The sequence below is a fragment of the Monodelphis domestica genome, chromosome 1 (assembly GCF_027887165.1).
Source record: "Monodelphis domestica isolate mMonDom1 chromosome 1, mMonDom1.pri, whole genome shotgun sequence".
Lineage (NCBI taxonomy): Eukaryota > Metazoa > Chordata > Mammalia > Didelphimorphia > Didelphidae > Monodelphis > Monodelphis domestica.
This window is the reverse complement of record NC_077227.1, coordinates 286,329,442-286,346,437: the sequence shown is the minus strand read 5'-3', so window position 1 is coordinate 286,346,437 and position 16,996 is coordinate 286,329,442. Positions and strand designations below refer to the sequence as shown.

General features: G+C 33.5%; 1 protein-coding gene across 2 annotated transcripts in view; it reads right to left on the bottom strand.

Moving 5' to 3' along the window:
• Positions 1–635: 635 nt before the first annotated feature.
• The window catches only part of SEC23A (SEC23 homolog A, COPII coat complex component), an 81,780-nt gene continuing 65,419 nt past the window's right edge, over positions 636–16,996 (bottom strand). For both annotated transcript variants that reach the window (XM_007473180.3, XM_056810999.1), the window contains exons 15-20: positions 13,895–13,972; positions 12,637–12,798; positions 12,169–12,255; positions 8,615–8,770; positions 5,414–5,479; positions 636–1,878 (exon numbers count right to left, since the gene is read on the bottom strand). In XM_007473180.3, coding sequence (XP_007473242.1) covers positions 1,789–1,878; positions 5,414–5,479; positions 8,615–8,770; positions 12,169–12,255; positions 12,637–12,798; positions 13,895–13,972 — 639 coding nt within the window. In that variant the 3' untranslated portion in view covers positions 636–1,788. The remainder of the gene's footprint in view (positions 1,879–5,413; positions 5,480–8,614; positions 8,771–12,168; positions 12,256–12,636; positions 12,799–13,894; positions 13,973–16,996) is intronic.

Sequence of the window (16,996 nt, the reverse complement as noted above, 5' to 3'; positions counted from 1 at the left end):
ACTAGTTCTGCTACGAACCCCAGACCTATCATTTCAGTCATCACTGAAGGGAAAATAACTGTGGAGAAGAGCCTTTTATGACACTACAAACACCAACTGCCCTTCATAAGCAAGAAAGTCCAAGAACCCTGGGAGTGGTGGGACCACCTAACCTATCAGCCTTGAATTCCAACCTAGCTCTGATAGCTACCATCCTAGAAAGCATTTGCTACTGAAGACCGGGGTGGGGGGTGAGGGGAGGGTTGTTGCCAACAAAGTCACTGGGACTATTAAATGGTTTTAATTAAATGGTATTAAATGGTATTATACTATTAAATGGTATTTAAAAAGCACTAATTTCTTTCAAATAAAAATGAATGCTATAACACTGTTTCTTATTTTGGACTAGGTATCTTTTAGCCTTTTCTAGATGTCAAACTATCAGACTCCAAATAAAAGGGAGGAGGGAAAAGAGAGAAAAGGAAATGGAAGTGTGTACTTGCTGATTTTTTGATTCAAAGGAGCTCAATTTCATTGAAACAAATGGGAAGAGAGCAACTGTTTTCATCAGAATTCACATAATATGTAAACAGAAAAAACCCTATCATACCAGCAATACAACTAGGTTTGTGTAAATATAGCCATCAAAAATTGAATTTCTAAACATCTGACAATGCACAATCTTTTATTTGACACAGCAAATTCAAATTCATTGTCAAAATTCATCTGGATTTAGCAATTCAAACTTATTTACTACAAGTAAACTTTAATTGATAAGATGAATATTAAGTTCTAAAATGGGATAGATCCCAGTTTAACCAGACATTATAATTAAGCAAAAGGCCATACAATACTGTTTCAACAAAAACCACAACCTCAATGAATTTATCACATAAAGGAAGTGGAAACAAAGGATATGTGTAAACTTGCACAATAGCATTAAAATAGTAAAGACTATAATAAAAATAAAATTTTATCTTTGAAAAACATAGAAAACCATGGACTAGGGAGTCAAAACTAAATTTGGTTATGCTAGCTATAACAGTCACAGATTGTTTTGCCCATGTACAGTCTAAAAGTGGTTTATTTCTTAACCTTCTACTTTTTCGACTGTTTATGTAGTGTTTAATCACAAAGAAGGATGCTTTGTGAGAGTTCTATATGCTTTCTGTGAGTAGTTGCTACAAAAGTTATTCTTTACCAGCAATTTTTGTTCATATTTTAAAGTAAAGAACAAAAAAAACAATTATCAAAAAATTATATAACACACAAAATTAAATAATTCCAAAACAGGCTATTTTAAAAGTAGACCTGTTGGTTTAGCAGAAAGCAAACAAGACACAAAATGCACATTATTGCAAATATATATTCAACGAATTGACAGAAAAGTTTGAGGTCTTACATTTGTTTTTGTTCGCTTTTTGTGAAAAATTAAGAAACACAAAAGTTTTCATGAGGTCATCAGTAACTCAGTTACACTTTGGATTTGTCTGCCATGTACCATAGGTCATAGCTCTATAATTCAAGGCAAAATTATATTTTCAACCTTAAAAAAATCAAGTTACAAAGATTTTAAATCTCTATATTGGATATAATACTGTAGCAAGCAAAGAAAATTTGTTCTTATTGCTCTAATTAAACTCCAACATAATATATAAAAATGAACTTTCACCCCATGAACTGTCTCATAAATCATAATAACTCAATCTAAGGACATAAGAGTTGGTTCAAAGAAATAAGCTGAAAAGGGGAAGGAATAACGTTGAAACATCACTTCATATTTTGTATCTTCAAATATGTTCAGCAACTTCAAGCAGCACTTGATACAGCAAGTTTCTTTAGATGATCCATAAAAACTTGTAAACTAACATCATCTGTGAGAATAGGTGCTCCGGACTCCTACCGAAAAAGAAAAATATGGTTCAAGAAAAATGTGGTACTCTAGAAAGTCCAGATTAAATGATCAACATATTCAGGGATGTATTTTTTAAGCACCATCTTTTCCATACCCATCCCAATCTTTAAAGAAGTATTACAACCTAATTTGTAATATATAAAAATATCCTTCTCATATAATCTTATTTATTTAAAAGAGAAACCTGAATTCTCCCTTTCAGCATTAAATCTATGGTCCTTTTTGTGGACTTATTTAAAATTCCTGTTTGTTTTTAAAAGTTGGATATAATTGTGAATTCAATACATTAAGAATATATTTATCAAGTTTTTTTTTTCCTTTTGTGGTATCTTTGCATAATAGTTGGGCAGCAAATAGTTTTAAGATGCCTTGTTGAACTCTACAGCTGGGTGGCTCAGTGAATTGAGAGCCAGGCCTAGAGACAGGAGGTCTGGGTTCAAATCTGGCTTAGATGCTTCCCAGATGTGTGACCCTGAGCAAGTCACTTAACCCCAATTGCCTAGCCCTTACTGATCTTCTGCCTTAGATTCTAAGAAGAAAGGTAAGGGTTTTAATAACTTTTTAAAGCAAGTCCAAATGCAAGCTAACAAAAATGGAAAATAGCTATCTTTTTTTTCAATAGTATCTAAAAAAAACTCTTCATGGGAGAGGGGAGCAGGAAGGCTACTTTAAAAAGTCTTCCAACAGTTACATTTGTCAGTTTGCTGTGTCCTGTTGAAAAGTAGGAGCTATAGTTCCTCATAATGACATTCTAAAACATTAGAGATTTATAGATTTAGGGCTGGAAAGGACCTTAGAGGCCATCTGTTTTACTCCTTTCAAAGTAATTCATACCTAGGCCTTAGAATTAAAATTTATTCCTCTTATGGTTCCTGTCTGACACATAAGCATAACTATGCTTCTATCTAAAAACTTGAATTATTTCATAATGTCACTGAAATTTGAAAAACTATTTTATAATATCAATTTTCTTCATTCTACATAAAATTTATAAACTTTGTCCAAGTCAACTTAACACAATATAACACTAGACCAAATAGTTAAAATATTATCCAAAAACCATGATTTGAGAATCATTAAATGGTTTGGAAATGACTTAACAGTAATTCTTCATATCGTTTTTTTCTCTTTCTTGTCGCTTTTACTATTATAAATTTTATTTCCCTTCCCCACAAATCTCACCATGCTCCTAGATCTATTTTTGCTGCCATCTGTGCAAGGTAAATGCAGACATGGATTTTTCCAATTTATTGTAAATACCCAACTCTAAGAATGCCTATGCCAATATGAGACTCTTATTTCATAAATATTTAAGAGTTGGTTCTACAACTCAAAAGAGATACATATTTTTCTCTTCTTGTTAAATAGCCTTAAGAACAAAAGTTAATATTTTAAAATAATTTAGCAAGATCATTTGTAAAGCAGAGAATACCATGTGTTGCCACAGAAAAAGAGACTAAAGCCATATAGTTTTAAAAACACTGTCACATAGGTGCCCTCTACTGGCCCCTTGTAGATAATTAGAATTTAAAAAAATTTTAATCCCTAGTGATAATAGTTCTCATTTAAATAGTGCTTGACAGTTTGCAAAGTGCTTTACATTTATAAACTCATGATATCCTTTCAAACAAATATAAATGCTATTATTATTCCTATTTCACTGATGAGGGCTTTGTAGATGAGATTATAAATCTATTTCCAAAACTGTTATACAAATTTTTCTTTACTCTTGCTGCTAAAAATAATCATATGATTCATTGACTATCAGATTCCTAACACTGTAATATTTAATGAACTTGACTACCAAAATAAGATGGGATTTTTTAGAAGGCGGTATAAAACATTCTCCTGCCTAAAATAGTGCTGAGAACAATGATGCGATTCTCACTGTATCATATGCCAGAAAGGACCTCACAGGCCATCTAAATATTTCTTGTGGTTCCAAGAAATAATATATAAACTGTCAAAGGTAATCAACTATCCTACTTTAAAAGACCATCAGAGAAACATTCTCTATTAAGAAATCATTATCATGTTTAACAACCAAAAAAAAGTTCTTCCTTGAAGCAAAATTAACTTTTGTTCCAGTTAAAAAACCCATTCTTTCATTTAGTACTTAAGAAAAATGGCTTCCTGGTTAATCTTCCCCATAAAATAATTATGGAAGATGATTACTAAAGGCATTCCCATTGGTATTTTCTATAACTGGATTTCAATCTTAGATTCAGTTTACCTACAGAGATTATAGTCTACCTTTTCAATAAAAAAAATATTTAATGAATAACAACAGAACTAAGTATACATAAAGCACAAACTAGGTAATTGGAAGGCAAAAATTTTAAGACTAGGTTGGCTACTACATGGCATTCTCCACATAAGAGACAAACATACACATTTTAAAATCTACTATATGCCAAGTGTCAAAAAATGCATTTTGATAGTCTAGCAAGAATGACCACAGACTTAAGCAGAGTGACTTGAGGAGCCTCTAAGAAAAGATAGGACGTAAGACAGAGGACACTAATCAATGTTTTTGGCCTCTGTCTACCCAAAAAGTGGGTATCTGCCCAGCCATGTCTGCTAATTACATACCTTTGCCTCTAGTTTTCTGTCTGGTTCTTACTCAAAACCCAGGACTAGTTACTCTAGTCAATTACTATTTAAGTTTTATTTATGATAATTCATTTCTCTCACAATGTATGCTACCTGATACTTGCCTTACTAAAGCTCCTTCTATTTATCCTGCATACTTAACTTCTACATTTTTTTATGACTGGCTAAAAAATGAATCCTGTTTTCTACTCTTTTTCATAGGTTTTCCAATATAGATTTCATTCATATTAGTGTATTTAAATAGAAGAGCTATGAGGGTAGAATTTGGGATGAGGAGAAGGATCCACTCTTACCATAAAAGAAAAACTATAAAAACATACAAAAATCATTTTAAAATATGCTATTTATGAAGTATACTAATGAACTCCTGGTGGAATTGTGAACTGGTCCAACCATTCTAGGGAACAATTTGGAACTAAGCCCAAAAGGCTATAAAACTATGCATACCCTTGACCCAGCAATACCACTATTAGATCTGTATCCAAAAGAAGCCAAAAAAAAAAAAAGGGACAAAGACCCATATGTAAAAAAAAAATTATAGCAGCTCTTTTTGTGCTGGCAAAGAATTGGGAGTTAGAAGGATGACGATCAGTTGGGGAAAGACTAAACAATATGATGGTGATGGAATTGTGCTATAAGAAAATGACAAGCAGGATGGTTTCAAAAAAACCTAGGAAGACCTATATGAAATGAAGCATACTTTTTACCTTTAAAATTCTTGCTTTTTTGGTTTTATTTTCTTTGAAACACAGAAATATTTTACATTGATTTCACATATATAATTGATATGTATAATTGCTTGCTTTCTCAGTGGATGGTAGAAGAACAAGAAGGAGGAGAAATACAAATTAATTTTTAAAAAATTTTTTCTCCATAGAAGATTTTTTTAAAAGTATTTACACTTACCTGTCCCCAAGCATACATATTGTTATGTGTCTGAGAAGGATTGACTTTTGAAAGCAGAAATCGGGCCTTTGAAACAAAGAGGAAAAAAAATGTCATAAAAAATAGTTTTTAAAAGTTACAGAAGACATTAGTAAATTACCTTAATTTCTCCTTAAAAGTTTTCTTGTACAATTATTTTTAATTTTTTAATGACAATCAGTTATACTTTAAGATATAAATTCCTTCAATATTACCAGTATTTTCTATCCCCCAAATATTTTCTTTCCAAAAACTAAAACATATATATATATATATACATAGTGACAAAGAATATTTCTTGTGTCAAAAACTGTGTTGTCCAATTAGAAAAAAATCAGTACTAGTCTAAAACATTATCAGAAGTGTCAAGTTGTTAAGAGCATGATGATTTATAGCCATCCTTGATAATGTTAATCTTTTTTAATTGTCACCTGACATCTGATTATCTCATCTCCTTGGAGGGGGACATAATTACATGTGTTTCACTCACTTACCTCATCAGAACAAGAAGTCTCAGAAAGGAAACAGTAATGGTCATGTGATTGGAATAAGATGGTCAATATTGGGGGGGGGGGTGTTTTATTTTAAACCTTTACCTTCTATCTTATCTATTGTGTATTGTTTCAAAGGCAGAAGAGTGGTAAGGGCTAGGCAATGGGGGTCAAGTGACTTGCCTAATCAGATAGCTAAGAAGTGTCTGAGGCCACATTTGAACCCAGGACTTTCTGTCTCCAGGCCTAGCTCTCAATCCACTGAACCACATAGCTATCCCTGCCAATATTGTTAACAAGGCTGAACTGTCTTGAATTTGCCACTTCTTTAAAAAGGACCAGCACTATACAATGACTCAAAGATTTGCCATTCAACTTGAAAATGAAATGTGATTTTTTTCTTCTTCTTTAGTGGACAATCACACACTCACACACACACACACAGCCCCATCAGTGTTATAAGTGAACTTATAAATACTGTTACAATTTGTCAGCTAGGTTTATAAAGAACTTTGCAAATCTAAAATCACCATATAAATGTTGGCTATTATTATTATAATTACTAATAGTAACCTTCTTGGTTGCAGGTATTTACATTCTAGCAGTCAAGGGAGAGGACCTAGTGAATGAACTACAGAGGACTTGGACTTTTCCTTAACATCCCAGCAGCATCCTAGGACAGTGTCTACATTAGCAGATAAGGGCAGCCCAGAGAGGATGAGCAAAGAAAGGTTCAAGGCTCTACAAGCAGTCTAACAGAATGCTACACCATACCAAAAGAAAACATCATGCATGCCCTACAAAGGAGAGCAAGAACTTCCATGGCTCCTCTTTTACCACACATGCTCTCCAAGCTCAAGTAAGTCCCCTTTTCATTGGTCCTCCAAAGTTCACTAAATCCTCCTCCAATCTGGAGGGTAGGGCCTGAGGCTCCAGCCTTCCCCTCTTCACTCAGTTCCTTCTCAGGAGCACCTCTCTTTCCTTTGCTGCCAGATACTCAAATCCCTACTTCCAAACTAGCACCCTGATTTTATACAAGCCCCACACAACACAACCAAGCTCCTCAAAACTAATTCATACACATTTCTTAGGCAACATCATTTCAGTTCATCCAATGATTTTCAAAGGTATCTAAATTGATCAAGGCCTTTTTCCTCACTTGTTCTAAAGCCTACATATATGCCAGTCAGGAGGAATGGGCACACTCCTCTCTGCCTGAACTTCCCTCTGCCACTGAACAACCAATCAGTATTTATTAAGTGCTTACCATTTGGCAGACACAGACAAATGCTAGGGATCAAAAACAAAACAGTCCCTACCCTCAAAAGTTTACAAGAAGCAACATGTACAACATATACAAAGATAAGCATGATGTATGTGCAAAATAAATAGAAATAAATTCAAGATAATTTGAGGGAAGAAAAAAAAAAGAAAAGTTGCTCTGTTTCAGTCTACACCCTATATTACATTAGAGAGCAACACTGAGATTAACTTTTAGAATAGTTGTAGATTTCCTAAGCAGATCTATGACTCACTAAAGTCTCTAGGAGCAAATCAGAATGACTAAATGTCCAAATAGTTCAAGTGGTGGTTAGCCAAGTTTACTGAAAAGGGACTCCTTTTTGTCTTCAGTTATTGACAATAATAAGGGTGACTATCCAGATGGGATTTAAACAACTTAGTGGTAGCATACTGACTGAGGAATGCCCTTAGGATGAACCCAGGGTTGTAGCGCTTAATTTAGATTTACCACAGGCAAATAAGTGGGTATAAGTTTTGAAATGGGAAAAGTTCAAATAATTAGGAAAAGTTTTATAATTTGGACTTGAATTCACATAGGAATTAAATGTCTAGGTAACTAAGAATCAAAAGGATCACAGAAAATAAGTTGACTCAATTTAAGGATCAGTTCTAAAATTTTAAGAGATGATGCTGATGATGATATCAATGATGATAATGATGACAGCTAGCATTTATATAGTGTTTTATGGTTTACAAAGCACTTTATATGTTATCTCTATTGATCCAGAAAATACCCCTGTGACATAGGTGCTATTATCATCCCTATTTTATAGATAAAGAAACTGAGGGTGAGAAAAGTTAAGTGACTTGACCAGTGTCACACACATAGTAAATTTCCAACTTGGACTTTGAATGTGGGTCTTTCTGGTGCCAAATTCAACACTACCAATTATAACAATGAGATGCCTAATATTTACAGCAGCTCTTTATTTTTGGAGAAAAAAAGAATGGGAAACAATATGGCTGCTCATCAGCTAGAAAATGAACAAATTAAGTTATAAGAATGTACTGAAAGAAATTACAAAAGGAACAGCTTCAGAGAAATCTAAGAAAGCATGTATGAACTGAAGAAGAAGGAAGTAACAAGAACCAGGAGAACAATTTATACAAAAGCAACATTATAAAAAACAACTTTGGGATATTTAAGAACTGTGATCAATGCAGTAAACAACCATATTTCTAAAGGATAAATGTTGAATCGTCTCCAGAGAGACAATCATTGTATTTCAGATGGAAAAAAAGACATTGTTTTTCGACATGGCCAACATGCAAATTTGTTTTCTTGACTATACATGTGTTACAAGGAGTTTTTTTTTCTATTTTTTCCCCAAACAAAGATAAAAAGAATCTATCCTATGAAGAAGTATGTCTATAAAATAAAACTATTTACCTGGCTGCCTCCATGTTCTGTATCAATATACCGTGGCATTGGAAATCTGGAATGAAGAATTTCTTGGGCATCATCTACTGGGGCTTGCAGGAGGTGGCGGAAATTTTCATATTCTGGCATGTCTTGGTAACCTGATTTGCGCCATTGTGCTATGGTCTAAGTTAAAAATATAAATTAAATTTTCATTTTTCATTTCTGGTGCATCAAATATTTTCAAGGTGAAGAGAAGGTTAAAGAAAAACTTTAGAAAACACAATAGGAAAAATTTAACTACTGCTTATGAGTATTTATCTCTCTAGTATGAAAAATCATAAGTTGCCAAAACTGGGGTTTTTAACCTGAGATCTGTGAACTTTTTTTTTAGTTTGACAATTCTATTTCAGTATTGATTTATTTTATTGTTCTATGCATTTTATTTTAAACTTTTAAAAACATTATTCTGAGAAATGCTCCCTAACTCTCACCAAACTATCAGAAGAGTCCACAACACCAAAAAAAGTTCACAGAATAAATTAAAATAGAAAGTTCTGAAGTTTCTTCTCTAAAAAACCACAAAATAAGCAATTAATCAGACTAGACTTTTCACTGAAGTGACTCACCCTTTGACTGAAGTAATATGTGAGACTAAAATAAGAGAACTTCAATGTCTTTTGTAAAAGAGACATTTCCTTACTTGGAGAGGTCCTTTTATGAGGATTTCCCCTGGTACTTGAAACCAATACATTATTAGAAAGATTTTATCAAAAAGAATTACAGCATTTTATAGAACAGGTAAATTTAGGAAAACCAATAAAATAAATGCTCAAGTGGCATGTATTCTCCATGATGCATGTCATTTTCATTGTGATCTTAGCAAAAAGCTAACTCCTCAAATGCTTGAAGGCTCACTTTGTCTATGACCATGATTTAAAATGGTGTTCAAAAGACCAGATCTTGGTAAAGTTATGATCATTTACAGCATTGGTGTCAAACTCAAATGGAAATAGGGGCTGCTAAATGATATATTAGGATCCTTGCAAGCATACAGACTTAGAAAATCACATGTTAATTGTTTTAATTTTCATTTTTCTGTTAAATATTTCCCAATTATGTTTTTTAAATCTTTACCTTCTGTCTTAGTATCAATTCTAAGACAAGAGCAGAAAGGGCTAGGCAAGTGGAACAAAGGAACTTGGCCAGGGTCACACAGCTAGAAAGTGTCTTGAGGCCAAATTTGAACCCAGATTCTACTGACTCCAGATCTGGTACTCTATCCACTATCTGCCCCTGCAATTATATTTTAATCTGATTCAGGGTGAACACAGGAATGTTGCTTGCTACATATTTGACAACTCTGATCTACAGGACTTTAAGAAAGATGGAGCTGAGTAACTAGAGTTTTTTACTGAGATCCTGTTGTTGAGAACCGTACCAATAGCTACTGAACTGTTAATTCTGTGTTATCTATTTTCCCTAGAACATACCATGTCTCTTTCTCTCCCTGCTACCAGTCAATATATATTTTAATGCTAATTTAGTTGGGGGAAGGTTAGAAGGAATTTGTTGGGGCAAAAATTATTTAACATAGGAAAACAAAAATAGAATTGTTTTTTAATTAATCCCTTTAAGAAATAACTGTATATACACAGAGACCAATACACTGTGGTACAATCGAATGTAATGGACTTCTCCATTAGTGGCAATGCAGTGCCCTGAACAACTTGGAGGAATCTACGAGAAAAACCACTATTCAGGGGAAACACTGTGGGAGTAAAAACACCAAAGAAAAACAACTGCTTGAATACATGGAATTGAAGGGTTATGGTTGGGGATGTAGACTCTGAATGAACATCCTAATGCAAATACCAACAGCATGGAAATAGGTTTTGATCAGGTTTTGATACATGATTACACATGTAATACCCAATGAAATTGTGTGTCGGCTGCGGGAAGGGTGAGGGCAGGGGAGGGAGGGAAATAATATAATCTTTGTAACCAAGGAATAATGTTCTAAATTGACTAAATAAATTAACTTAAAAAAAGAAATAACTGTAATATAGCCTCCCTCCAAGTACTCAAAGTATATCGCCAGCTTATTGAATTAACCAGAGTTAAATACAGCTTTGAATTTTAGAGCATTATCATTATATATTTTAAATTTTATAGATCAATCTCTCTAAGCCCAAGTTCACACAATAGTTTTATATCTATAGTCAAAAAAATAAGCACAAAGTACTATCAACTGCATATTAATAGCTTTTAAAAGCATACTGACAAGTTGCATAAAGAAGAAAAATCTGAAGCCAAAACGCAAAACAACCCTTCTTGGCTCAGTCAGTACTACAAAGTTTTACTTATCAAACAGAGGGCAGTTAGAAGTTAACAAATCCTGAACTACACTTCACTGTGAGCTACTTTGCCCTGGGGCTAGGTCTCCCTACAGCCAGGTTTAAAAGGGCTAAGTGCTATGGACTTCTGGGTCTCATTGCAGGCTGGTGTCAGGGCCCGGGACTTCAAGGAGTAGGCCTGGAGTACTCTGTTGTTGGTGTAGCCCATGCCCCAGGATCCCAAAGTTGGCCTATACCCAAGTTCAGAACCTGGCACACTAGGTGGTGGGGTGGTTGGCCAGCACTCCTTTGTGTGCAGTTTTGCTTTCAGTTCCTCCTTATCCCATGAAAATTGTTTCTCACTGCCTTCTGTTGTGTTCAATGGGAGGGCCTCCTCACTCATCTTTGCTGTGGGTTTTTGACTTCTGACATTCTGAGGTGCTTTTTTATTTTTTAACCCTTACCTTCTGTCTTGGTATCAATACTGTGTATTGGCTCCAAGGCAGAAGAGTGGTAAGGGCTAGGCAATGGGGGTTAAGTGACTTGCCCAGGGTTACACAACTGGGAAGTGTCTGAGGTCAAATTTGAACCTAGGACCTCCCATCTCTAGGCCTGGTTCTCAATCCACTGAGCTACCCAGCTGCCCCCTAGGTGCTTTTTTAAGATTTGTTTGGAAGCATAGTCAGAGCAGTTTCAGCTTTTCTTGTTACTAATCCACCATCTTGGCTTCACCCTGTTATACTGCACTTCAGATACTTTTAGCAATACTTTTATTATTAGGTGGAATCAAGGGTTATCTATGCCACTGAAAATATGTGAAGAAGCAAATTGCTTCCTACACATTCACCTCTCATAAGCAGTGAGAATTCCCAGTGCAATGAAAATTAGCCATCTAACTTCCTTCTTGCAATGGTAAAAAAGCCTTTTGAAAAAATTAAACATGAATACTATCCTTCAAAAAATGTAAACTAATCCCCTCAAAATATCCTCTTGATGTCCTGTTTTCAGTGAAGTGAAGTAAAAGCAAAATCTTCTGGAAATTTAGAAGAGAAGTAGCATATATACTATACACATTTGACAGATAAGTAAAAAGTGATCCTTATACCAAAACTTAAAATTATTATAAGAAAGGCAGTTTATCATAAGAGATCTAAATCTAGAATTTTATGTAATGAAAACCAGAAACTTTTATAAATAAAATATTCTGCTGTAAGCAGATATGCTAATTTTAGACTAATGAAATCTTACCTCCCCATGATAAATCAAAATCTGGAAGAATGTGTCCATTAGAAGAATGCGATCTGCAAGGATGCTGCTGCTATCAAGAAGAACAGGCTGGGAGAGAAAAAAGAAGGAATTTTTTTTTAATTTACCAAAATGCAAAGACATCTTTCCAAGCCTATGTACAAATTTCTTTTGTATAAAGTCTTTTAAATTTGGTTTATATGAAAGTTCTGAAATGATGAAAAATTATTAAAACTACAAAGAGAACATATAGTCAGTACAATATTGTCAAAATCATACAGCATCAATTTAAGTGTTCAAATATACTCAGTTATTGGAAGGCTCAAATGATGCCATGTATCTGAGAATATTGCATAAAAAATAACATTAGCTAAACATAAAGTACTGACAGAATTATTTCTAGAATTCTTTCCAGTTCCAAATCTTATTACTACACTATTAATATGAACTTCATCATCATTAATTTTTTACCTCAGGAGGTCCACTAAAAGAATAAGCATAAAGAATAGGCTGAATCATGATTAATGACTGGGTCAGATCTTGACGCATAAAATGATGACGATAATATGAACTCTCATCAGGACTGTTGTTAAAAACTTGCAAGAAAGGAGATCTTCGTAAATGGAACATAAACTACAAGATAAAAAGTCCGGTTATTTATTAAATAATATATTGCACATTTTTATCATAATAAATACAAGCACATTAAACTCTAACATTAATAGATTATTAAATTCACTATAAATTAATATGAATTAACAAAAAATATATCAAATTTCATCCTCAATGCTAAGATATTTTAAGGCTGATTTCCTAGGCTGGGAATTATCCACACTTTGTTTTTCTCTCTTCTCTCCTGTTTTCTGTCTTATGGGCCTTTTGACTACCCAATGACAAAATTAATCTATTTTTTTTTCTGGTCATAAGCATAGTTCTTCCCAAGGAATGTGCTTATATTACCTATATGGTAAATATTCTGGGCCAGGCCTAATTCAGACCAGTCCAATGTTTCAGGCGGAAGGCAATGTGCACTGGGGGACCACAAAATGTAATCAAAACAACTTTAACACTATAATATTAAAAAGGATAAAGTTCCTATGATGAAAATAAACAATAATTCAGATAGACTAGCCAAACCTCTGTCCCACTATTGAAGAGAGGTAGGTAAATATTTTATTTAAGCAATCTGATGCAAATGAATTATGTAGAGAATTTCTATTGTATAAATTTAACAAATTCCTTCCTCATAGGTAGCATCTAGATGAGTGATTTCCCCAATTCAAACTCATTAATCAATCAAAAATAAAGTCTTGTGAACCCCCATGGGGAGAAGAATTATATACATACATATCTATAACAATTACTGCTTAAAGGGGAGCAGCTGGGTGTTTCAGTGGTTTGAGAGCCAGGCCAGATAGGAGGTCCTGGATTCAAATTTGTCCCTGTAGACTTCCTAGGTGTATGACCCAAGGCAAGTCACTTAAACCCAATTGCCTAGCCCTTACTGCTCTTCTGCCTTGGAATCAATACAAAGAATTGACTCTAGGATAGAAGGTAAGGGTTTAAGAAAAATTCTGTTTAAAATGCCATTAAAGAGTTTTAAGCACAAACCCCTAGGCCATCATCTCAAACCCCCAATAGGAACCACAGATCCAGATTAATGAAGCAAACATATGGGAATATGGACCTGAAATTCTGAAATATATAAGTTGTTCTGTGATGGTCTCACCTGTGGGTAAAGAGAGAAGGTTTCTGAAAATCTGAATGAACTTGGATCATCTTTGTGATACTCTCCAAATTTCTGACACTAGATAAAATAAAATCTAAATTAATAAAGTGCTTTCTGACATTGCTAAAAATATTGTTGCTGGCCCTATATGTACTGACTCATTTACAAAGAATCACAACTCAACACATCAAGGTAAAATTTAAATATTATTTACCACTTAATTTAGGACATTTAAACTTTCTCCAAAAATATTATTTTACTATGTCCCACTACAATTAAGTCAGAAGAAACAACCATGAAAATACTTACTATGGTTATAAGTACTGCCCACCTGACAAAATGGGAAAGCAATTTGTCAGAAACTAGGTTTGGATTAACTTTTATAGACTATATAAACAATAAGCTCCAAAAGGACAAATGTACAAAAATAAAAACTCATATTAAAAAATAGGACAATGGAATCTGGAACTCTGAACAACTATATAGGAGGAAAATTCTTTATACAGTCAGTATTTTAATTAAATTGTTTAAATTTTTGCATGCATAAGGATATGTTATATATAATTATATATATATACATATATATATATATCATAAAGCCATATGAATGGTTTCCCTACAAAGAAGGAATATTCTTAATTAAGCATGGGACAGAAATTATCATAAAAGATAAAGTAGATGATCCTAGTTACACAAAACCAAAAAGGTTTTGTACAAACAAAATTAATGCAGCTAGAATATTTAGAATGCTTGATAATGGATTTAGGGTCATATAAAATTTTATAGTTCATCTAGTTCAACTCCATTTTATAGCTGCCTTACAGAGTTTAAATAACTTGCAATACAAATTAATTGGCAGAGGCTAAATTTGAACCAAGTCTTCTTATTCCAAATCCAACTCTTTCTAAAACTTTCCAGCTTGATCTATATACCATACCTTTACGCATCCTCTTCTTTCGCTAGTTTCTCACTTCCTTCCAATCCATGGTACCATCCTAGGATCTGATCTTAAACTCAACCCCTGTAAAACTGAATTAATTATCCTCAAAAACTGTTCTGTTTCCTAAGCTTCCTTATTTATTCTGTACATATCTTTGCACATAATTGTTTTAATGTTGTATCTCCCATTAGCATGTGAGTTTCCTGAAGGTGGGAAATGTTTCTACCATTTTTTGCAAGCCCAGAATTTAGTGTAGTGCCTGATACAGAGTAAGCATTTAAGTGTATGGTGTCCTCACTTCACCTTGCCTAGAAATGATTTGCCAAATATCTCCATGCTTGTTCTCCCTCCCTACCCAACTCCCCTTTATGTGTTTTTTCACCATTAGAATGCAAGCTCCTTGTTGGCAGATAATGAATATCTTGTTTACTCGTGTCTGTATCTCTAATAATATCTGGCATACAGTAAGCACTTAATTTCCATTTTTTCTTTCTTTTCATCTTTCTTCTACCTATCCACTTATCTTTTTATCCACTGTTCCACACACCAGAGAATCAGTTAACTGGAAAAAAAATTCTTCACAGCAAATACTTCTAATAAAGGTATGTATCCAAGTTATAGGCTGAATGCAAAAATGTATAAGAACAAAAATCATTTCCCCAAAGATGTATAGTCAAAGGATATGAAGTTTTCAAAATAAGAAATGCAACTGGATGAAAGCTTTGAATTACTAATAAATAAGAGAAATACAAATTAAAACAACTCTGAGTTTTTATCTCACACCCATTAAATTGACATGGATGACAAAAGACAAACAAAAAGAGTTGGATGGTATTGTGGAAAACAGACATAACACACACTGTTGGTGAAACTATGAATTGGTCCAAACTATACAGTATCTTATATTTTTACTTATTTATATTAGCATTATGCTTTTTTGCTTTTATTTGTTTTGTATGTCTTCTATTTACTTATCTGTTAGAATACTCTCTTTCCCTCTTAAGAAAATTGAGGGCAAAAAAGGTCTCACTTCCATATAAACAAAATTATTTATATCAGCATTTTCCTGGTAGCAAAGAAGTAGGCATGATATTTTAAAAAATCAAAAATACTTTTAAAAAAATTTATACAAGTGATTCAAAACAATTTCAAATAAGTCATGATGAAAAATATTATCCATCTCCAGAGAACTGCTGAATTCTGAATGCTGATGGAAGCATACAATTTTTCAATTTATTTCCTTTGTGGAGGTTCTTTTAATACGTATCTTCTTCCATAACATGACTAATTTGGAAACATAATTTGCAAGATTACAAATGTATAACTTATATGAAATTGCTTATTCTCTCAGAGAAGGGGGAAAAAGGGAGAGTGAGAGAGAATTTGGAACTTAAGTATTTTTAAATGTTATAAAGTTTTTTACCTATAATTGGGGGGGATAAAAAAAAAAAACTTCTACAAAGTCATTAATTACACCATCCCAGAGGAAATTCTGGTCAAAATTTTAAAACCCTGAAATACAGAAGCAAATCATAAAGTTTTACAGGAGAATCTCTCTATCTCTGTCTGTCTCTGTCTGTCTCTGTCTCTCTGTCTGTCTCTCTGTCTCTCTCTCTCTCTCTCCCGTCCCTCCCTCCCTCTTTCCTTTTAGTAACATTTCACTTGGTTGAAGATAAACTTTAGTATAACTTAAAACAAAGATGTTTTTTAAATTTCTGATAAAGAATTCTTAAATGGGTGAACAAAAAATTTGTGAAAAACAAAAAAAAGATCTAATGATTATACACTCTTCAATAGAATTAGCTGGTATCCAACCTGATTTTAAAAGTATGTCCATTGGCTGGGGTTGGCTATAAAAGTCAAGTTGCTGGCATAACAGCCAACAAATATGGAAGAAACTGCAGGCAAAAAAGATATGAGAGGGGAAAGAAATAAAAGGGGGGGAAAATGGGGTATCAATATTACAAAGCTTTAATTTGGGATATTTGATCATAACTGCCACTTGTGAGTCCCTGAGTCAATCAGTAAACATGTATTATTAAGAACATATACAGGTCTAATTAGTTTAGAATTACACTAAGACTTCTGGGACATCTATATGCTAGGCAGTGTTATAGATGCTAGGAATACATAGATAAAAATGAAAAAGGTCCCTGTCCACA